Source organism: Nomascus leucogenys, chromosome 6, assembly GCF_006542625.1.
Source record: "Nomascus leucogenys isolate Asia chromosome 6, Asia_NLE_v1, whole genome shotgun sequence".
Lineage (NCBI taxonomy): Eukaryota > Metazoa > Chordata > Mammalia > Primates > Hylobatidae > Nomascus > Nomascus leucogenys.
Window position 1 is genome coordinate 77,597,574 of NC_044386.1, and position 23,580 is coordinate 77,621,153.

The following is a 23,580-nucleotide window of genomic DNA, read 5'->3' on the forward strand; positions in this document are numbered from 1 at the left end:
CAGGCTCGCCTTCTCTTCAGCTAATAGGAAATGAAGAGGCCTCAAGAAACTGCTGGGCTTCCTTGGGCATGGAAATGACCAAAGATGCTATGAATGGATCTACTGACTGCTCAGATGCATGGCTGGAGTCAAGCACATGACAGGTCTTGCAGCCCTGAGAGCCAATCTGTCTCCCTAAGACAGAGGCTTCACCCATTTTTTGACAACACATCTTTATAAGTATTTTTTTAAATGAGGACTCTCCCCAATATCTGTTTGCTTATAAATAATATAGCACTAGTATATTCCATAGTACCATGTGCAAATTATATAGTACTTATATACTATAAACATTATACATGCACAAATATGAACTGTCTAAGGAAATACAAAGAAAAATCTGAAAGGTCTATATTATTTTCTTCTTGTGCCCCAAAAGATCTCTCAAGCACCATTCCAAGGCAATGGTTCTCAAACTTTGTGTAACCAAGAATTACCTGGAGAACTTGTTTAAAATGAAGGTTCACCGGGCCTTGACCCTAGTGTTGACTCCATGACTCAGTATTCCTGGGATGGGACCGTAAGTGGTCCTTGTCTGAGCTCCCCAGCTGGCTCTTATTCTGATGCTCAATTGGATTTTGGAGCCACTGATCCAGACTCTTGTGTTTTCCTGCCCCTTACATTTTTTGCTACAATTATATCACTGTGGTCTTATTGTTATCTACCTTCTGGACACCTTCGTGATCCCCTCAGTGAATTTAAACATAAAAAAAAAATTAGCTACCATTAATTATTTCCTGTGGCCTAGGCTTGCTGAGGGCTTCACATGCATTGCCTCACTTAATCAGACTAGGGAGGTATTATTAGTCCCATTATACAGATGAAGAAAACTAAAGGTCGGTCACAGTGTTTTATCCAAGTTCACTCAGCTAGTAAGTAGAAGTGACAGACTAGGAATTTGAGCCGGTAGCTGTCAGATTTCCAAGGCTGGACTCTTTTTTTTTTTTTTCTTTTAGAGATAGGTTCTCACTCTGTCACCCAGGCTGGAGTGCAGTGGTGTGATCATAGCTCACTGCAGCCTCCACCTCCTGGGTTCAAGCAATCTCCCTGCCTCAGCCTCCCAAGGACCTAGGACTACAGGTGTGTGCCACCACACCAGGCTAATTGTTTGGTTTTTATGTTTATATAGATGGGGTCTTGCTATGTTACCCAGGCTAGTCTCAAACTCCTGGCCTCAAGTGATCCTCCTGCCTCAGCCTCCCAAAGCATTGGGATTACAGGTGTGAGCCACTGCCCACTGCACCCAGCCTCAAAGCATGGACTCTTGACCACTAAGTATATCGCCCAAAAAATAGGTCATTATAATTTACTGACCCCCTACTATGAACCAGGCACTTGGCTTGGTTCATATGAACCTTACCCACAAATCTCTAATACTCATGGCATACCTCTGTTTGTAGAGGTATTAATTTCAGTCCACAGATTCTGATGTGCAATAAATTTCTCTATTCTCTGTAACCCATCTAAATTCCTGACTCCTAACCCCTATTTTCAGGCCTTCTGGATTTCTTCTCCCCACCCCACCTCCAACCCCAGTAGCTATGTCATAGTTCTGAACCAACACAATAGCCAGGCATGGGGTCAGGGGAGTGTGACCTAGTCCTCTGTCATCAGTCCACATTGGTGGCCACTGAGGGGCCCACCCTCCCATCAACATGACCTGCTAGCCCCAGAGACTCACTGCTCTCCCACCCTACATCAAGCCAGGTATATCTTTTGCCCATCTGCCAACACAGCCATTTCCTCTCTAGGTTCTTCTCTCCCAGAAGGATTTCTGGGAAGCAAGGAACTGTCCCCTCAGCTCTCAGACCCATAGACAAACCTCCTCCTTCCACACCATCTGCAAAGCCCAAGAGACTGTCTTTCTAGTGATAGGAAGGTGAGGGGTTCCTTCTCCCTTCAGATCCCTTCAAGATATTTTAGCCTTTTGCTTTTCTTTGTTGGCAAGAATTCACCTGCCCACACTTTGGGAGGCCAAGGCAGGAGGATCACTTGAGCCCAAGAGTTTATGACCAGCCTGGGCAACATAGGAAGACCCTGTCTCCAAAAATTAAAATAAAATAAAATAAAAATAAAATAAAATTAAATAAAAAATAATAAAATAAAATAAAATTCACTTGCCCTAAGGTCCTATATTTTTGGAAGACAAAAGATTTGTAGCCTTCTCTCTACTTTGCCCCTCTTAAGTGGAAGGGAGACAGTTTGGGAGAAAAATAAGTTGATATCTCAAAATATTATCTCAGATACATGTTGTCCCCATTTTATAGGTGAGGAGATTGAACTCATTAAGGTTATATAATATTATACACAGCAAGTAGATAGGCCTAGGACCCCCCAATTCAGGAAAACTCACACTCTGTGAAGTCCTCCCCTCTTCCCTCACAGTAGCCTCCCTGGACAGCTTCAAGAAAACACAACAGAGCTTGTGCATTAAAACCACCACTGGAAGGTGGGACCCAGTGATGGGGCAGGCTGGAACAGCTCGGGTGTAAGTGAAAGCAGACACCACCCCGAAACAGGACATGTACCCACCCCTCCTTGTCATTTTCCAGGACAGCCTCACAGAATTTGAGTTGGCATGAGATGATGTTAGAGGAATTTTGGGTGGTGCAAGTAAAGGAACTATAAGAGCTAGAAACAATGTCGAAGACTTCTTCCCATGTAGAAACTGTTCTTACCATGTAGAAAGTGGTAAGAAAGTGTACTCGGCAGAAATTTGGGGGGCGGGTAGGGGCACAGGGTTGGTATTTCAGAGGCACTTGGATTCATTGGTGTCTTTTGATGAGTTTGTATCCCGAATAAAATGGGGAGTGGGGGTGGTTACTGGGAGTATCCAGAGGAGAGGAGATGAGGGTGGGCACAGGGGAGAAGAGCCTGAGATGGGTAGCCAGCTGGTTTTATGTGCCAGCTTTATAGGAAAAAAAAGTGGAACTTTCAGATTCTGCTTAACTGTGCAGGAGCCGGCCAAGTATCCAGGGCAGAAGTCCTTGCTCAGAAATTGTATATCTGATGGGCGAGGTGGCTCACGCCTGTAATCCCAGCACTTTGGAGGGCAAGGCGGGTGGATCACAAGATCAGGAGTTAGAGACCAGCCTGACCAACATGATAAAACCCCGTCTCTATTAAAAATATAAAAATTAGCCAGGTGTGGTGGCACGTGCCTGTAGTCCCACCTACTCTGAAGGCTGAGGCACTAGAATCACTTGAACCTGGGAGGCGGAGGTTGCAGTGAGCCACTGCACCCTAGCCCGGGCGACAGAGGAAGACTCCATCTCAAAAAGAAAAAAGAAAAGGAAATTGTATATCTGACGGGATGGTCTACAAGCTGCAGGGCTTGAGAGGAAGGTACAGTCATAGGACAGAACACAGCTTTAGGCCGGGCGCGGTGGCTCACGCTTGTAATCCCAGCACTTTGGGAGGCCGAGGCTGGCGGATCACGAGGTCAGGAGATCGAGACCGCGGTGAAACCCTGTCTCTACTAAAAATACAAAAAAATTAGCCGGGCGTGGTGGCGGGCGCCTGTAGTCCCAGCTACTCGGAGAGGCTGAGGCAGGAGAATGGCGTGAACTCGGGAGGCGGAGCTTGCAGTGAGCCGAGATTGCGCCACTGCACTCCAGCCTGGGCGACACAGAGAGACTCCGTCTCAAAAAAAAAAAAAAAAAAAAAAGAACACAGCTTTAGACTGAGTCAAGACCGTCCAAGTCTGCTGGTGGCTTCAGAAGGCCCTTTGAATGAGGCTCGTCCAGGCAATAATTACCATGTTATCTAATTTTGCCCACTTAACATTTCCACTTGGATATCTAAGAGCCATCTCAAAGCCCCACAACGCCAAAGCTGAATCTCTAATCTTCCCCCACCAGACCTGCTTCACTCACAGCTTTCCCTTCTCAGCTGACGGCAACCCCATTAATCTACTTGTTCAAACCAAAAACCTGGAAGTCATCCTTAACTCATCTCTTTCTCCCACATCTCACGTCTCAGCAGTCAGAAAATCCTGTGGGCTCTACCTTCAAAATATACCCAGCATCCATCCACCACTCCCCAGTTGCCCTTTACCATGCTGGGCCAAGCCACCATCACCTCTCACTGGGCCACTGTAACAGCCTCCTAACAGATCTCCCCACTGCACCCTGGCTCACTTGCAAACCAGAGTGATCTTTTAAAACTATAATACAAATCATATCACCCTTCTGCTCAGAGTCACCCCCCCCTACGTGTCACTGCATAAAAGTCAAAGTCCTTACTATGTCTCCCCATTCATTGGCCTCCTTACTATTCCTGGAGCACACCAGGCATACTCCTACCTCAGGGCCTTTGCACAGACTGCCTGAAGCTCTCCTCCCCAAGATGTCCACAGGGGCAACTCCCTCACTTCCTTCAAACCTTTGCTGAAAGTTTAACTTCCCAATGCAATTCACTCTAACCACTCTGCTTAAAATCCCTACCTTCTCCCCAACCCCTTGCTTTTCTTGTGGGGGTTCTCATTACATTCTACCAGTCTACATAAATATTTTTTGTTGTTGTTGTTGAGACAGAGTCTCCCTATGTCGCCCAGGCTGGAGTGCAATGGCGCGATCTCAGTTCACTACAACCTCCGCCTCCCAGGTTCAAGCGAGTCTCCTGCCTCAGCTTCCTGAGTAGCTGGGATTACAGGCACGCACCTCCACGTCCAGCTAACTTTTGTATTTTTAGTAGAGATGGGGTTTCACCATGTTGGTCAGGCTGGTCTCGAACACCTGACCTCATGATCCACCCGCCTCAGCCTCCCAAAGGGCTGAGACTACAGGAGAGAGCCACCGCGCCTGGCCATAAATCTCTTCTTTGTTTTGTCTACTGTCCGTTATCCAACTCCTCCTACCTCCACTGATACATAAGGACTTGTACACCCCACATGCCTACAACAGTGCTTGGCACATAGTAGGCATGCCAAAATATATAAATGTTGAACAAATGAAGAAAGTTAAAGTAAAACTAGAGGCCCAAAAATATCACAAAAGCCATCTATGGTAGCCTTTTCCCTACCTGATTCTGCTGAGTGGCCTGACTTTTCAGTCCTCTACACGGCTCGAACATTAATGAACACAGAGGGGGAAGAAGTGTGTTTACTCTAGGATCACCTCTCAATGGGTCACTTGGCAAGGGCATCTTTGCTTCTCCGTCAGCTACTTTTGACACGGGGGTGAAGGGTTTTCTGCTTCTTTCAGCTGTAGAAACGTTGCCCCACCACCCTTTGACCACAAGCATCACCAATTTCACTGAACCCAACAGAAATCTGGACCCTCTGGGGGCTCTCCGCATGGCAGGGCCCTTTTCTTTTTCTTTGGGCTTAGCCTGCAATTTGAAACACCGCTTTCCTGAGCCAGCATCCTCCTTGCAGCGCTGTCACAGGGAGGCTTAGGCAGCCACGTGGAAGCCACCTACCCCGACCTTTGGCAGAATTTCCAAACACAACACAGTAGCTTTAAATTGATTAATTTGGAACTCTGACCTTGGCCCCAAAAGGTAAGAATACATAACAAGGTACTTTATTCTCAAAATGTGTCAGGATAAGAAGTACTTCTGTAAATCGACCTTTTTAAAATAGATATAATTAGATTTGCAGTTGGGGGCAGTAAAGAAAGGGTCTGAACAGTGGATAACATGTTGAGAGGTTAATTATTAATGGGCAGCCTTCCCTAACAAAGTATCTAATAGGCATTCTGGTCTCTTTGGCTTCAGAAATTACCAAGAAAGCCTGGACCCCGGGTGAAACGGAGAAATGGACACAAGTCCCCTGTGTTTCTCCATTCTCTTGGTTTTATGCATCTTTATCCAGTCAAGTGCCCATGGACAAAGCCTGAAACCAGGTAAGAGCCTGACTTTTCTCCAGAGATGGGCATGAACTTTTCTTTTCAAAATATGTGCCACAAAGAATCCAGGGGTTTCTGACTGTATGGGACAGAGCTTGCTTCAGAGCGTGCCAGGTGGTTCTATACATGACCTCACAGGTTCACAGGGACACGTAGCCATTTGTAAACAGAAATGAAATTTTAGAAAATCATCCTGGGATTAAAAGTCTTCTAAGAGTGCCTGCAGCTAGCAGTGAAGTCTCTTGCATATCTGATACGGAAACAGTCATGCTAAAAGTTATTCAGCGGCGAATGATCTGAAAGCGATTCAGATCTTCCTGAGAGTTAATGCGGCATCTAATTTGCAACCGGGTAGCCAGGCTTGCAATGAAATGCTCTGTCGTGTTGGGGTTGTCTAATTGCCTGGCTCTCTCAGAAGAGAGGAGAATTTATGAGAGTTCTATTTCCAGTCAGGTCTAAAGTAGAGATTTCATTGCACAATTTCTAGACTTTGTTTTGCTGCCAAAATTTTAGTCTGAGACTGAAGAATCCAACAGCAGTCCTGCCTGTTTTGTTTGTAAATTCACAAACTAGATTGATGGTGAAAGACAGATCAAATGCCTGATCAGGAAGGTAGAGTGGAGCCCAGCTTCCAGGCTAACCAGTGGACCAATACATGACGGATCAGTTAATTGAACAATTTGGCCAAACTAGACAGGTGTTTAGGACTTTGTTTTGGTACTGGTTACCAGTCAGGAGCTAGTAACGCTAAGGTAGAGTGTTAGATTTTTCTTTTCTCTAAGACTAGCCTTGGAGAGAGCTCTGACAACTTTGAGAATTAGAAATTCACTAACAGGGGATGTACCTAAAAATTTCAGAAACTTTTTCCCCTTTAAGAAAAAGGCTGTTCCTTTGTATTTGACTATAATTTTACTTCATAGGTCAGTTAATAACTGAGTAGTAGTATTAATTACTGCCATTCACTAGGTATTTTCTGTGCCAAGCACTACACTAATTATTTTTGACACATCATCTCATTTATAAAGCCACATCCAAAAATGACCCTTACATAATAATTTAGAGCCATACAGGTAAAATTGCTGGTAATCTTTATTCCCTTGGTTCATAGTGATTTTGCTAACGGGCCTTTCCTGCCCTTTGCCCCAGAATGTTGTATTTGTTGACTTTTTAATGAAGTTTATAACACACTTCTAGAAAAGGGCCTATATCATAAATCCTCAATGAATTCTCACAAACTGAACCAGTATCCCCAAAGCCTTCCGTGTGTGCCCCTTGAGACTTAACATATATGATTTTTCCTTTGGGGAGATTTTTCATTAATAGAAACACATCAGTTGCTCTTTTGCGCCTGGCTTCTTTCGTTCAACATTATGTTTGTGAAAGTCAACCATGCAGTTTCATGGAGTTGAGGCTCATTCATTCTCACTGCTGTAGCATTCCACCGTGGGACCACGCCACACTTCCTTTATCCATTCTACTATCGATTGGCCAGGACTGTTTTTGCAATGGAGCCGTGGGAATTGGAAGCTGTCATTGCTGAGATCAAGGTTGAAGGGAGGGACGGCATTCCCCAGGCTTCTGGGTATTGTCCAGATTTTCCTTGACCAATTTCATTGTCCTGGTCAGCCTGCTTCTTTCCCTGGGGCCTAGTTTATGCAAATGCTGAGGAAGTGGCCACGGTTAGCAAGAGGGTTCCTCAGGAAAGAGGATCCAAGTCAGGAGGCCTCTTGTTCTCTTGGAAGCAGAATCTCTTGGCAGAATTCTTTCTGCAATGAGTGAGCCCAATCTGTGTGCATGTGGCTGGTGTGATGTCTTTCTGGGGAAACCGCAGGGAAGCTGGTGTCCTGTGGTGGAGCCCTTGTCAGGAAAGTTTCTACACCAATGGTTCTCAACAGGGGCAATTTTGCCCTCCAGGGGACACTTGGCAACGTCTGGAGACATTTTTGGTTGTTAAGACCAGGGAGAGAGTGCTTCCCTTCCAGCATCTAGTGGGTAGAGGCCAGGGATGCTGCTTCACATCCTGCAATGCACAGGACAGCCCTCACAACAATGAATTAACTGGCCCAAAATGTTGTTAGTGCAGAGGCTGAGAAACCATGATCTATGCCAACCTTCAACTGTCACTCATCGAGCACCAGGAAGTACTCCCTCAAGGACGCTTCCTCTTTAGCCCCTCCTCCCAGCCTACTTCTTTTGAGTATTTATTATTAATGACATCTTACTAATGGAGTCACTAATGTGCTGTGCACCCGGCATGTGCCAGGCACCCCACGGACATTTTATCTTATCCTCACCGTATGGTTGAGTAAGCTGGCAGTTAAGTGCCTCGCCGGCGGTCGCATAGCTGGTCAGGGCAGAGCAGGGAGAGGTACCCGCAGCCTCATTCTGTCTACTGAGGCCGCAGTGCTCTCTGTCGAGCCCACACCCAGTGATTTGACAGCCAGAGGTTTCTAGAAAAACATTCTGCTCAGTTCGCCTCACAGAGAGGCAGATTCAGACAGTTGTTCCTGCCCTTCAGCACTAAGGGGGACTGGACAGAGTGAGCTGCTTGAAGCCCCCGTGGCAAACCACACCTATGCCCAGCCCCCACTGCTCAAAAGAAGTGGGCTGGGAGGAGGGGCTAAAGAGGAAGCGTCCTTGAGGGATTTCTTCCCGGTGCTCGATCAGACCTAGGTTCCCCAACCGGTGTTGCCATGACAGCCAACGCTGCTCCTAGACCCTGGCAAGCCCCACCTTCCAGGTACTGGGCCCACTATCAACAGGCACCTTCTCCCTCCCCTCCACCCCAGCCTCAGCTTGCAAATCCTAGGAGCAGCTGAAAGCCACCTATTCAGTCCCTCATGAATGTCACAAGCATACGTGAGCACCTGCCATACGTAAGGCAGTGCCTGAGTACAACTCACACTCTGTTGACACACCTTTCCTCTCTTAAAAATCATCGAGGACCCAAACAGTGTTTATTATGTGAGATATTAATATTTCCTTCATTAGAAATTAAAACTGAGAAATCCTTAAAATCTGCTAACGCTTTTTAAAATAGTAATAAACCCTTGCATGTTAACACATATAATGTAATTTTATGAAAAATAACTTGTATTTTCCAAATAAGTTTTAAATAGAGCAGAAGAGTGACATCGTTTTACAAAGAAATGCGTCAAATCTTTCTAATATCTGGCTTCACAAGACAGCTGGATTCTCTTACCTGTTTCTGTACTCGGTCTGTGGTGATGTATTGCTTTGTTTGAAATGTAGGAAGAAAATCTGGCCTCCCATAGAGGAAAAGGAAGGACATCCTAAGGCGATCTCCCTGGGGCCTTGGCCTGCAAACCACTGCACTTGTGCAGTGGGCAATGTACAACAGGGGGCTGCACAGCCATCCCCACCTTGCAGGAATTTACGGTCAAATGGGGTGGGAGTGGGGTGGGGAGGGAATAGGGGGCCATGGGACTGGGTGGAGGGAGAATGTGCCAGCAATAAAAGAGCAACCGTCTGTGGAGAATTTAAATACAAATATAATCAAAGGCTGATCTGCCTGTAATTATCACAATTCTAAAGAATGTCGGCCGGGCGCCGTGGCTCACGCCTGTAATCCCAGCACTTTGGGAGGTCGAGATGGGTGGATCACCTGAGGTTAGGAGTTTGAAACCAGCCCGGCCGACATGGTAAAATGCCATCTCTACTAAAAATACAAAACATTAGCCAGGCGTGGTAGTGGGCACCTGTAATCCCAGCTACTTGGTAGGCTGAGGCAGGAGAATTGCTTGAACCCGGGAGGCAGAGGTTGCAATGAGCTGAGATGGCGCCATCGCACTCCATCCCGGGCAACAAAGTGAAACTCCGTCCCAAAAGAAAAAGAGTATCAGCGATAAAGGCAAAGCTCTTTCCAGAAAAAAATGGTTTTATGGCCTAAGTTCTAAACAATCTCTGTGGTTACTGTTGGGTTTTATTATATAGTAAGTATGTAATACATATAGTACATACAGTAAGTATATGTAAGCTTCAAATTCATCAAATTTTTATTATTTATCCTTTCATAAATATTGTGTTCTACACTGACATTAATCTGGAGAACTCCTGGTTATGCACTTGGCCCCAACATGCACAGACTCAGGGGCGTGTTCTTGTTGCGAGAGTAAGTGTGCGATGGTTCAGATCCTTTGACATCCTTATGTCTCCAACCTCAGTGGCACTTATTACCTGCTCCTGCATGTAATAGTAGATTTGAAATAAAAAGTGATGGCATAGTGGTTGTACAAACAAAAAACCAGAACTTGAATTACTTCAATTCTGTCATCCTAGGTGACCCCTGTAAGCTTCTCATTTGTGTTTAAAATTTAAAGCAATAAAACAGATTGTGAACAATGAGGTGTAACATCTTGTTTGGTAGGTAAAACTTTGGACTCATACGAAAAATATTTTTACTGCATTTGAATATCTTAAAGTTGAAATGTATTTGTCTTTTTAAAAATTGTTCACTGCTTTATAACTAAAGAACAAATTGAGAAAGTAGTGATGATTGCTGATTTTTACATAAATATTACTGAAAATACTTTTGTCTTACAGAGCAGAGGATCATTAAAATGATCCGTTCTGTGTGTCAAATACATGAGGTATACCACTGAGTCACATATGTAAATGTTATCAGCTAGAACATGGCATGTGATGAGGACCATGACAGAGGAATGAGTAGAGAGGCAGAGTTTACTTCCAAGTGGAGGGAAGAAGGCTTCTTGGAGGAAGCAGCATTTGAGTAGGGTGTTGAAGGATGGTATCTGGATGGAAGAGAATGAGGCTTTCCTTGTGCAATAGCAGAGGTACACAGCTGATAAAGTACATGTGCTTTTCAAGCCCAAATACCTTTCAAAAAATAGACCATCTAGGAAGAAAAAGAAAAAATATCCCATAGAACAGTGTTGATAGCAACACTGGTTAAACTGCAACAAACTGGAAACAAGTTGAATGCCCAAGCGCAAACCACTGAAGTCGGAGACTCCAGCTATTGCTAAGTCCAACTTCAAACAGGCATTGTTTTGAATACCTACTACTAGAAGTCACAGAAACTTTTGGAGGCAATAATGATGAAGTTCAGAAATAAAAGCCTACTGCTGGCCGCTAAGCACTCACAGTTTAACACCAGGGATCTTAGCACAGAGAATGGGTTTCCAAGAGTGCTCGAGCCTCCTGAGACGGTTCTCAAGACTGTGTGTGTGTGCATTTTGAGTGGGGAGCAGGGGTCATAACTTTCAGCAAATTACCAAAGGGACCTGTGACCTCTGAAAAAGCTCAGTAACAACTGGTCTTGTAGCTTTGAAAAACAAGTATAAGAACCTTCCTCCCTCCCTCCCTCCCTCCCTTCCTCCCTTTCTCTCTTTCTTTCTTTCTTTCTTTCGTCTTTCCCTCTGTGGCCCAGGCTGCAATCTACTCAGCTCGCTGCTGCCCGCGCCGCGGACTCCCTGGGACTGCCGCCGCACGCCGCCGCTGCCTGCTTTTTCTCGTTCGGCCGCAGGCGCGCGGTCGCCATGTTGGCCACGCTGCTCGCCAGCTCCTGACGCCGAGTGCTCTGCCCGCCTCAGCCTCCCGAGCCCCTGCCCGGCCACCGCCCCGTCTAGGACGTGGGGAGCGCCTCTGCCCGGCCGCCCCGTCCGGGAAGAAGTGAGGAGCGCCTCTGCCCGGCCGCCCCATCCGGGAAGAAGTGAGGAGCGCCTCTGCCCGGCCGCCCCGTCCGGGAAGAAGTGAGGAGCGCCTCTGCCCGGCCGCCCCGTCTGGGAAGAGGTGAGGGGTACCTCTGCCCGGCCGCCCCGTCTGGGAAGTGAGGAGCGCCTCCGCCCGGCCGCCCCGTCCGGGAAGAAGTGAGGAGCGCCTCTGCCCGGCCGCCCCGTCCGGGAAGAAGTGAGGAGCGCCTCTGCCCGGCTGCCCCGTCTGGGAGGTGAGGAGAACCTCTGCCCGGCCACCCATCGTCTGGGAGATGAGGAGCGCCTCTGCCCGGCCACCGCGTCTGGGAAGTGAGGAGCACCTCTGCCCGGCCACCCACCGTCTGGGAAGTGAGGAGCGCCTCTGCCCGGCCACCCACCGTCTGGGAAGTGAGGAGCGCCTCTGCCCCGCCGCCCCGTCCGGGAAGATGTGAGGAGCGCCTCTGCCCGGCTGCCCCGTCTGGGAGGTGAGGAGAACCTCTGCCCGGCCACCCATCGTCTGGGAAGTGAGGAGCACCTCTGCCCGGCCGCCCCGTCTGGGAAGTGAGGAGCGCCTCCGCCCGGCCGCCCCGTCCGGGAAGAAGTGAGGAGCGCCTCTGCCCGGCCGCCCCGTCCGGGAAGAAGTGAGGAGCGCCTCTGCCCGGCCGCCCCGTCTGGGAAGTGAGGAGCGCCTCTGCCCGGCCACCCATCATGTGGGAAGTGAGGAGCGCCTCTGCCCGGCCACCCACCGTCTGGGAAGTGAGGAGCGCCTCTGCCCAGCCACCCACCGTCTGGGAAGTGAGGAGCGCCTCTGCCCGGCCGCCCCGTCAGGGAAGTGAGGAGCGCCTCTGCCCGGCCACCCACCGTCTGGGAAGTGAGGAGCGCCTCTGCCCGGCCGCCCCGTCTAGGAAGTGAGGAGCGCCTCTGCCCGGCCACCCACCGTCTGGGAAGTGAGGAGCGCCTCTGCCCGGCCCCCCGTCTGGGAAGTGAGGAGCGCCTCTGCCCGGCCCCCCCGTCTGGGAAGTGAGGAGCGCCTCTGCCCGGCCACCCACCGTCTGGGAAGTGAGGAGCGCCTCTGCCCGGCCACCCACCGTCTGGGAAGTGAGGAGCGCCTCTGCCCGGCCGCCCCGTCCGGGAAGAAGTGAGGAGCGCCTCTGCCCGGCCGCCCCATCCGGGAAGAAGTGAGGAGCGCCTCTGCCTGGCCGCCCCGTCCGGGAAGAAGTGAGGAGCGCCTCTGCCCGGCTGCCCCGTCTGGGAAGTGAGGAGCACCTCTGCCCGGCCACCCATCGTCTGGGAAGTGAGGAGCGCCTCTGCCCGGCCACCCATTGTCTGGGAAGTGAGGGGCGCCTCTGCCCGGCCACCTATCGTCTGGGAAGAAGTGAGGCGCGTCTCTGCCTGGCCGCCCCGTCTGGGAAGTGAGGAGCTCCTCTGCCCGGCCGCCCCGTATCTGGGAAGAAGTGAGGAGCGCCTCTGCCCGGCCGCTCCGTCTGGGAGGTCTACAATGGAGGCCAGAAGCAATGTGGGGGCTGGACGTGGTGGCTCACGCCTGTGGTCCCGGCACTCTGGGGGGCGAGGCGGGTTGATCACTTCGGGCTAGGAGTTCGAGACCAGTCTGGCCAACTTGGCGAAACATGAAAAATACAACAGACAAACCAACCAACCAACTCAGTGACAACAAAGCAGGTCTACCCTGGAGTCATACTCTAATTTTTTTTGTTTTCCTCCCTTTCTGATCCTTTGTCCCACTTTCTTTTTCTTCCTCTTCCTTCTCCCTCTTCTTTGTCAAATAGAGGATTGGGTTGTTATCACTGATCCACATAAAGTCCCTCTCTACCTTATTTTAACTCCCACCCCCCATTTCTATTCCCCGACTTCCCATGTGTAACCTTCCTAATATGTTTGATATGCATCTTTTTGTTTGTATGTATTTTTAGAAAATGTTTATTGTTTTTGTGTGCAAAAAAAAAATTAATAAAAAAAAAGAAAAACAAGTATAAGAAAACTGTATATACAATAATGTAGGGGAAAAAAAAGGACTAAATAATCTACACGTTGAATCATAATTATGAAAAAACTGTAGACACATGCTGTATATTGCTAGAGATTCTAAGTATATTTAAAGATATATAAAGGGTTTGAAGGTTTGGAGGATTTTAAGTACTTAAATGTACAAGAAAAACAAAATAAAAAGACCCTGATCAGCTACAGTTAGATTGGTCATCCCAAGATGACCCCTGGGAAAGGGATTTTCCACTGTCCTTCCAACCTGCCACCTGCACCCAACTTTGCAGGTTCAGCCACACTCAAAATCACTACCCCAGCAGGGTCTGTCAGATTTCTGAGAGGCCTCCACAATTACACGGAATGTCACCCATGACTAATATTTGAGATAGAGTCCGGAGATGAAACTCATTCTTCCGAGAGTGCGCACTGTTCTGGAATCAGCAGAGGGCCAGCCCGCAGCAGTCCAGGGAAATTCTATCTTTCCCATGCAAGACACCTTCCCATCCACGGCCAGCCTTCCTAGCCCTACAGCTGAGCAGGTCTGTGGTCCTGCTGAAAGACCCACCCTGGAGAGGCAGGGGACAGCAGCCTGTCCTCCACTTTGCTTGCCTCTCACAGGGACCCAGGACTGGAATCCATATTCTTTCATTCTAAGCTGGAGAGAGAAACTGCAGGGCTGACGGTTGAAGGCATGGGGTCTGTAAGCTGACCCGAATCGCCAAATGAGCGTGCAGCCAAAAGCCAAGAGAATCTGGTACCTGGCTTCCCACAATGGCCCTCTCCCTGCCCTCCTCTCCACATCAGCTGCCACGGTGCTGCGGGCATGCTGGGTCATCACAGGTGGCACAGCAGGGAGAGAGGCAGAGAGAGGCTGGGCCCCAAGACAGGGCGGAACAGTCCACATTCCATCATGAGGGAAATGTCACCACCCAGGCCTCACTCAGCCTGGGTGTCCCTGACAGCCATGGGCTCCACGTAGAACAGAGGTCACAGCGATTCTCACAGCCAGGAAGGTGCTGTGCGCTGGCCCCCAGGAGGGTGACCAGTTTCAAGTGGGGCGCTCTCAGCCAGGAATTGGGGTCCAGCCCACCAGGGAAAAGGGCTGACTAGGGGCCAATAGGACCCTCCAGATCCCTGCCCAGCGGGCTGGACTTCAGCCCCAAGATGATAACTAGAACAAGGGGGCCGAGCCTGGTCTGTCCAGCAGCGGGTGGAGGAGCCGCGGTAAGAAAGGCAGTCAGGTCTTACATTCAGGTACCTACTTGGGATGAGAAGACCAAGTCCAGTCACTCCAAGCCTGGAGGAGTCAGGGCGCCCACCTGGCTGCCCCACAGAAGGTGCAATTCCTAAACATGGTCACAAAGTAGCGCAGTGACATCTCAGCTGCTTCGGGGTTCCAGGAGAAGGTTTCTGGCTCAGGAGAATGGAGTTTCTGGGTTACTGGAAGATGGGGCTGTTGGCTAACTTCCCTTTCCTTCCCACTTAGGGCTCTATTTCCAGAAGCATTCCTCATTTCATTTTTTCCCTAGTGGGGCTTGGCTAGGGATGGGGAGGCATGGGGAAAAAGTAAAGAGAAGAGAATGAAATGCATGGAATGCAAGCAGAGGCCTCTTTGTCTGCGGCATTTATCACCTCCACATGTGCAGGTTTGTATTCAGGGCCTGGTGAAGTCAGTTCTGGCACTGCTCTCCAGTGGACTGGCAGTGGCCCTTAAAAATAGTTCTCAGGAAGATGTGTAGGTGGCGACGCTGAGTAGTGTTTATGTTCCAACATGAAGAGCAGGCCTCATTGTGTGTGTCCTGTGATTACAACTGTGTGAAAATACACGTTTGAGAAAAAATGCTGGAAGAAAATGCATGAAAATGTTTATACGTCCATTGAGTTTGTATCTAAACTTTTGTCTCTTCACCTCTTAATGTAATGTTATAGTATGTATATGGCATATTGACTTTCATGACTTAAATAATCAGAAAATAAATTTACTACGAAATGATAAAATAAAGGAGATTGACTAGATCAGTGATCCTGGAACTGTAGTGGGTATCGAAGCACCTAAAAGGCTGCTTTTTTTGTTTGTTTGTTTTTCCTGAGATGGAGTCTTGCTCTGTCGCCCAGGCTGGAGTGCAGTGCCACAATCTCGGCTCGCAGCAACCTCCGCCTCCCGGGTTCAAGCAATTCTCCTGCCTCAGCCTCCTGAGTAGCCGGGATTACAGACACACAACACCACGCGTGGCTATTTTTTGTACTTTTAGTAGAGATGGGGTTTCACCATGTTGGCCAGGCTGGTCTCGAACTCTTGACCTCATGATCTGCCTGCGTCAGCCTCCCAAAGTGCTGGGATTACAGGCATGAGCCACCGCCCCCTGCCAGGGCTTATTAAAATAAGATTCTGGGGCCCTAACTACAGAGTTGCTAATTCAGTGAGCCTGGGGTAGACTTGGATATTTGCGTTTCTCACCAGTTCCCAAATGATGCTGCTGGTGTAGGGACCACAGAGAACCACTAGAAAAAAACCAAAAGAACCAAGACTGGAACCTAGGTTACTGACTTCCAGGCTAGGGTGCTTCCTACAGAAACAACACGAGGCTACAGGGCAAACCTCACTTCATTTCTAACTCTCTAGGGTTGAAAGGGTGAGAATCAACATCTATTGCTCCTGGATACTGACCTCTTCCCCAGTAGCTACAACCCCAATAATATTTAAAACCCCAAGATATTTGTGAAAATGTATTTGTCGAAAATAAAATATCTACATGCTAAAAAGAAAGCAGTCCTTGAAATGAAGAAAAATTCCCAAGCTGAGCATTACTTGTAATTGGTAGAAAAATAATCATTGCAAAAGCTAATTAACCATCCACCCTGAGCAGCTCCTTGGCAGGCCTGAAAATACGATCAAGAAAATTCTTTTCCTATGAGTGGGGCATTATCAAAGCTGGGCAGAGCCTATGGGTTATCCGTTGACTAGGACTGACCTTTCCATGACTGCCAAAAACCTTCCAGTGACAAATGTTCCAGCTTCCTTGTCCCAAGAGAAACCGAAGTGGTAAGAAAACAAACTGCTTTATACTGAAACGTAACAAGATCAACAGCAGCTGTGACAGCATTTATTAAACTGTCCGCTGTGTACCAGGCCCCATGGTCAGTAGGAAAGTCTATCCCTGAGGGTAGAAAAATGAAAAAGCGTGCATCCATTCACCAAGGACTTCCCACTGTGCCAGGGTCTCTAGCCCCTTATGGGGTGTGTAGGGGGGCAGGGAGGTTGGAGGTTGGGAGAGGCACATAATTTCAACACAATGCAATTAGTTTGCAAATAACACTACGTACAAAATGTTACAAGAGCCCTGAGGCAGCGGAGGTTAGCTGAGAAGCCTTTACAGAGGAGGTGATGTCTGAGTTGAATCTTGAAGTTTCCTTCAAGAAGTGGAAGGATATTGTAAGCAGAGGGAAAAAAAGCATGAACCAGCCTTGCCTGACTCAGAGGCTGGAAAAGGGAGAGTGAAGTTGGGAATTCTTGAGATTTTGGGGAGGCCCTGGATGGGGTACATAAAAAGAAGTGGCCAGAGGGAAGGACAGCAAGGGCCATCCTCAGAAGTTTTGTCCTCATCCTAGAGGCAGGGCAGACCACTGATGAGAAGGGGTGTTTTTAAAAGGCTGCCTTTCCCAGATGGATTGATAGCCTTATCTCAGCCTGGCTAAAACCCTGGCCACTGCCTGATAGAGAGCAAGGTTCCCAGCAGGCAAGGGTAGGGGTGGGGCCCAGCAGGGACCAGTTGTGCAAGCTCACCTGGCCCTACACCCACAAACACTCAGCTCTTCCTCCAAGGCAGGCCTCAACCTTGGGCAAGTCTCTTTGAAGTTTTCTTATGAACTGCTATACTTAACGCTAAATCATGGGACAGATTAACACCCATGAAACTGAAGCAGGAGCACATAACAGAAGCTTAACATGAATCTTCCATCTTAAAAATATCTTAATCTACGACTGAAAAGAGAACCATTTGGAAATTCCACGTCATACTCACTTGCAGACTTACAGCAATTTCAACTTTAAAAATTCATTCCCACCTGCATTATATCACTTGATTCTTACAATAGCCCTGTAAAGAATATTGGATAGGAATTCTTAGAGACATAAACATTCACTATCCGCAGACCATGGGGAACACAGCTGACATCAATTGCAAGTCAGTTTCTGTGATTTACCTCAGCAAGGGAGAGCTCACTCCAGACTTGGGCTTGTGCTGGATGAGTCTAAGGAAGGGTTGGAAAGCAAGGAGAATTCTGGATTGGATTCTGTCAAAAAGGAGGCCAATTCAATGATTTGGCATCATACTAATTTAATAGTTAATTATCGCTAATTATTATTTAATATAATCCATAAATGATCTAGCAGAGGGGAAGATGAAAACAGGGCTGAGCTGGCATTGATACAGGAGCACAAGTCATTCCTGTTAGTCAGAAGAGGGAAATGTTTAGTCATGTTTTTTGATTTTGGAGTGGCCTCCTCCCTGTCTTGATGCAAACACAGATGTGGAGGGTCTGTGCTGCACATGTTTCTATTCGGTGGGCATTGTCTCCATTCACTTGTGAATACTACGGTCTGGCTGATGGCAGAGCTGGTTTTTGTTGCTGTGTTGTTTTCGTGTTGTCTCTCCCAAAGGAACTTGGGGAATGCCTTTGAGGTCTCTTGATATCTGTGCCCTAGCTGCACAGCTTTGGGTGACGCCCTTTACCTCCTCACCTCTGATCTCTCAGGAGTAATAGCATCCCTTTGACACTGACATTCTGGGTGTGAATGGGACTGATTAGAATGGTCATCGTGGTGCCAGGAGATCTGCAGTGGTGACCTCCCCCGGTGTCAGCTATTTAAGTGTTATCAGGAAAGAGAAATGTGGGAGCAAAGTTCTATCCATTTTAAGCATGTGAACTTTTACCCTAACTGAACCTTAAGTGACTCATTTGCCTCGAGCAATTCAAAGATTCCCAGACACCAGGAGGACAAAGATGGGATTCTGTAAGGACAGCCCAACTAGTCAATGACCGTTATGCCATTTCTTGCCCGGTACTGTCTTATTCAGGGCCAGACATGCAGCAGTGTTTGATCAAGCGCTGACAATGAAAATAGATATTTGATGCTGTTTGGAAGAAAACTCTTACATTTCTTGAACTAAGATGTATAGAAAAACAGAAACCATTAAGAATGTTTAAATGCGCCAAGTTCTTTGCCTATTTATGTCAATGAATCCATGAAAACACCCTGTGAGATAGGTATTATCCCCACTTCACAGATGGGGAAATTGTGGCTCAGAGTGTTGGAAACTCTCCTTAGACCACTCAGCTAATAATCTCCTCTCTGGTGTAGCTGAAATGTGGGCTTGCCTGTAGGGCAAAGAGGCAGAAGCAGCCTCCAAGCCTCCCAAGGTCCTGTGATTCTCACTGATGCTTACTTCTAGTGGTTCTGGTATCCCTCTCAGAGCCCACATGGGTATCTTAGCCTTCAGAGATATCTCATTTGGTTTCGGGGGTTGTTTTTGGTTTTTCTGAGTCTCGCTCTGTTGCCCAAGCTGGAGTGCAGTGGCATGATCTCAGCTCACTGCAATCCCCGCTTGCAGGGTTCAAGCGATTCTCCTGCCTCAGCTTCCCAAGTAGCTGGGATTACAGGCGTGCACCACCATGTCCAGCTAATTTTTGTGTTTTTAGTATAGTCGGGGTTTCTCCATGTTGGCCAGGCTGGTCTTGAACTCCTGCCTCAAGTGATCTGCCCACCTCAGCCTCCCAAAGTGCTGGGATTACAGGGCTGAGCCACTGTGCCTGGCCGAGATATCCCATTTTGGATAGGGGAGCCTGGGACATATTCTGAACCTCTGTGGGTCTGGCCACTTCTTATCAGAAGTTTCTGCTCACCTTACACAACTGTGAGCGATGGCCAGGAGCAGCCTCCGTGGCCCAAGGGGAAAAACCTCTGGACGAAGCCCTGGACCCCTCACGTCTCGGCCTCCATCACTGCCCCTGGCTACCCAAAGTCAAGCCCAGAAACACAGATGTGAGCACAAACCCAGGCAGCCCAGAGAAGGCAGAGCCCTGTGATGTCAAGTCGGAAAATTATGGGCTACTTTTAAGGTCACCAGGGATATTTCAAAAGAGCTGAAGCTTTTTCCTCCATCCAAGAATCCTCTAGCTTCCAGGTTGTTTTTATGAGCCGAAGAGGACCCTCCACGGCTCCTCGGTGGCTTGGTAATATCAAGACAACACCTGAGAAAGCTCCTTTCGTGCAAATCTCTGTCTCACGCCTGTGAAGAGACCACCAAGCAGGCTTTGTGTGAGCAACAAGCCTGTTTATTTCACCTGGGTGCAGGCGGGCTGAGTAAGCTGGCAGTAAAGTGCCTCACCGGTGGTGGCATAGCTGGCCTATGCGACCTATAAAGTATACGTTGTTATTCTCACTTTACATATGAGGAATCTGCGGCTGATACAGCCTAATTGTCATGTTCCCAACTAGTAAAAGAATGCAATGAGGTTTGAAATGAGGCCAGTGTTGTTCTGCATGCACCTAACACTTAATCTGAAGCACTTCCCGTCAAGTCCCCAGACCTGATAGAGAAAGGGCGGGGAGAGAACGACCTCGCTCAGGCCTGGCCCTTGAAGCAGACCTGCCAGTGGCCATGGGGAAAGAGTGGGAGTGGTGGCAAGCCGGAGGCTTCTAATAACTACCAGAAAGGAGAAGTGGGACCTAAAAAGTTACTCCAAGCTGCCTCCCCTAGGGTCTTCTGGCTGTTTCTAGTAATGTATATTCCTGCTGATGCTCAAGCCCTTTGCAACAAGTTCCTAACATGGTATCTAATACTGCCCATGCTAGCAAACTTCAGCCATAAGTTAGGGCCCAAATGTTGTCACCAAATAGCTGTGTGACTTTGGATAAATCACTGTCCTCTCACCTGGACTAGGGTTGGGAGCTCTTCAAGTCCCTTCCTGTCTGCCAAAAGGTTTCTAAGCAGTTTCCAAGCTGTTTCCTGCAGTTCTCCCATCAAGCCAGGTGAAGGCATGTGTTATGTCCCCATCAGGGTCCCCCAGCCCCCTCTTCTTAGCTCAGGACTGGGTCTTTCTGGGGCTCACCTACAGTCTTCCTCCTTTCCTTCCTAACTTCACACACATTTATCCAGCACATATTCTGCATCAAACCTGTGCTCAAGGCTAGGGAGGCAAAGGTCAATAAGATGCACTCCCTACCTGGGGAGGAGACCTAAAACAGACTGCAGGAGCCCTGCAGCGGGGCTGGCTCAGACTCTCAGGGTGTGAAGGAGAGCACCTCACTCAGCACTGGCAGAGGCCGGCAGGCCTAAGTGGGCCTTCACCATATGCCAGGCCTGGCTAGGAGCTTCCCTGGAAGATTCCACGTAACCCCCAGCAACCCTCAAAGGAAAATGCTCGTATGGTCCCCATCGTAAAAATGGGAAAACAGGCTTAAAAAGGTCAGATGACTGGCCCAACGTCACACAGCTAATATGGATTCAGTGAAATATATGCAAAAATACTCAGCAGAGTGACAAGTAGTAACTAAATGGTAACTAAAATACCTTTTCAAATGACAGAACAGAGAGTGGGGGCCAGTAATCTGCACTCTCCGACACAAAACTGACAAGTGGGAGAAAGGCTTGTCTCCCCTGAAGGACAAAAACCAGGCTTGGGACCAGCCACACATGAGAAAACCACTGAGAAGAGAAGCAGGAGAGACTTTGGAAGAGGGCTTGGCAGGCCGGAAAGCGCTGGGTGCACACGACGGGCAGTGGGGGCTCAAACAGAGGCGGGAGCCCAGGAGAGGAGGGAGCGATTAGTCACGCCGAGGAGGCTCCAAGGGCCCTTTGTCCTTCCTAGATGGCTGCTCAGACACCGGTCTGCGAGCACCCCAGGCTCAGCTGCTCCATGCTTCAGCCGCCACGCACCCCATCTGGATAATGGACTGTTATGAAGCATGTTCGCAGCCATTGATTAGGACTAAACTCAATGCTCATTGGGTTGTATTTGCAAGGATGCTCTGCTAAGACCCACAGCAGAGGTGCATCTCTCTCCTTCTCATTTGATGGGTTGGAATTAAAATGCCATCCAACATTATCTGCCAAAGAAATGAAAATTTATGGGTCACTGTCAATATCAACACATGTTGGCCATTATTTGAGTCTCCTTGCTGCTTGGGACTGATTGCTATTTACTTTGAAAGATAAATGTGGCTTTGTAATCCATGAGGGTTGCTGGGAGGAATGGGTTTTAAATGCATTTTTTTTTTTTTTAAGACAGAGTCTCACTCTGTCAACAAGGCTGTGCAGTAGCACGATCCTGGCTTACTGCAAACTCCGCCTCCAGGTTCCAGCAATTCTCCTGCCTCAGCCTCCCGAGTAGCTGGAATTACAGGCATGCGCCTCCGCCCCCTGCTAAATTTTCATATTTTTAGTAGAGATAGGGTTTCGCCATGTTGGCCACGCTAGTCTTGAACTCCTGACTTCAAGTGATCCCCCCGCCTCGGACTCCCAAAGTGTTGGGATTACAGACAGACGTGAGCCACCATGTCCAGCCTTGGGTTTTAAATGCATTTGTTTCTTCCCTTGGAGGCCTTTCTATTCCACTCCATCCTGCTTTATCTGGTGGTGTGAGCCCCACCCTGTCTCCACCATCAGATATTCTAGTGTCCTCCGAGGCTCTGGAAAAAAGACCAGAGGGAGCAGCCTGTCCTCTGTCCAGAGTCATCAGTGTGACAGTATGGAGAGATCCTTAGCACCTTAGAAAAACTGCCCCTATCTTATGGGATGACACCACTCATATATGATCTGGGGCAAGAGTCAAGAACCCCAAGGAGCTTGCTTGAGGAGCAATAGGTAGTCCCCTCTTTGCCTCTTCTGGTCTTTTGTGTTTCTGAGTGTGGTGTGGAAACTGAGTCAGGAGCTAAATCAATTAGGTCACTGGTTCTCAAATTCGAGTGTGCATCACAACACACTGAAGAGCTTTTTAAAACACAGATTATGGCCCCTACTCTAGAGTTCCTGATTCAATAGACCTAGGGTGGGGCCCAGGAATGTGCATTTCTAAAGATGTCCCAGGTGATGCTGATTCTGATGCTGTCCTGCGTCCCACCTGAAGAACTGCCTCAGAACAGGAGTGGGAAGCATTAGAGGCCAATCATGGGAGGGATAAGGCTGCTGGCAGTGTTTGGCAGTTGGGAAAAAGAACAGCACTGTCTACAGGGGAATTTTATTAAGTTTCACTAAACAATGTGCAATTTAAATCCTTTTGTATGACATCTTCAGTTAAAGGTCAATTTCCATAAATATGTGGATCTATGTATCTTAGAAATGCATCGAAGTGCTACATGGGTCTGGGACCACCCAAGCTACCCACTGGTGGTCTGCTACACCTAGGTACTAGGAAGGTCAAGGTACTGAGTAGGTCACAGTCCTGCCACCAGGAGGTTTTGCTAACTTCATTGAGTGAAAGTAATAAGAAATGCCTGGTATTGATAACAGAGCCCACTGTGCTAGTTTATACCAATGGTCCCTAAGCGATTTTCTCTGTAGCAGTCAGGGTTTACAGGTAAAATTGGATCCAGGGCAATAAAGGGGTTCAGTCTAAAGCTTCTGGGAGTTTCCCAATGAACACTAAAGGTCTTTGGAGGCAGACGACTTTTTCTTTGCAGTGGGACTTCACATTATAAGTCATGATGAGGCTGCAATTGTGATTTATCAGTGCTGCCTTCCTCCCCCAGCAAACGTACTAGGAAGAATCATGTTTTACTGAAGGCAGGCTACCCTCCCCATCAAAGTCTAGTGGACTGGGCAAGCAGTCAGTTGGGATTCATCACTTGGAGGCAAGTATCCCCAGAGCAATCAAAGGCCCTGACCCACACCGGATTGGGAGGCTGTTACTGAGACCCAGGCCTGGAGTGACAGGTAGAGCAGTGGGGTGGAGGAAAGTCAACATATTTGGAGATATAAAAAAGGCAGGTAAGTAAGTGTATTCTTTGAGACTTTGGG

At 48.3% G+C, this 23,580-nt stretch overlaps 1 protein-coding gene across 3 annotated transcripts in view; it reads left to right on the plus strand.

The window, feature by feature from the left end:
- LIPC (lipase C, hepatic type) overlaps window positions 1-23,580 on the plus strand; it is a 157,957-nt gene that overhangs the window by 15,737 nt on the left and 118,640 nt on the right. The window contains exon 2 of one of the 3 annotated variants that reach the window (XM_012507454.2): window positions 5,758-5,885. In XM_012507454.2, coding sequence (XP_012362908.2) covers window positions 5,798-5,885 — 88 coding nt within the window. In that variant the 5' untranslated portion in view covers window positions 5,758-5,797. Of the gene's footprint in view, window positions 1-5,563; window positions 5,886-23,580 lie in introns of those variants that run through there. The other 2 variants (XM_012507455.2, XM_012507456.2) reach the window with 2 other exon arrangements.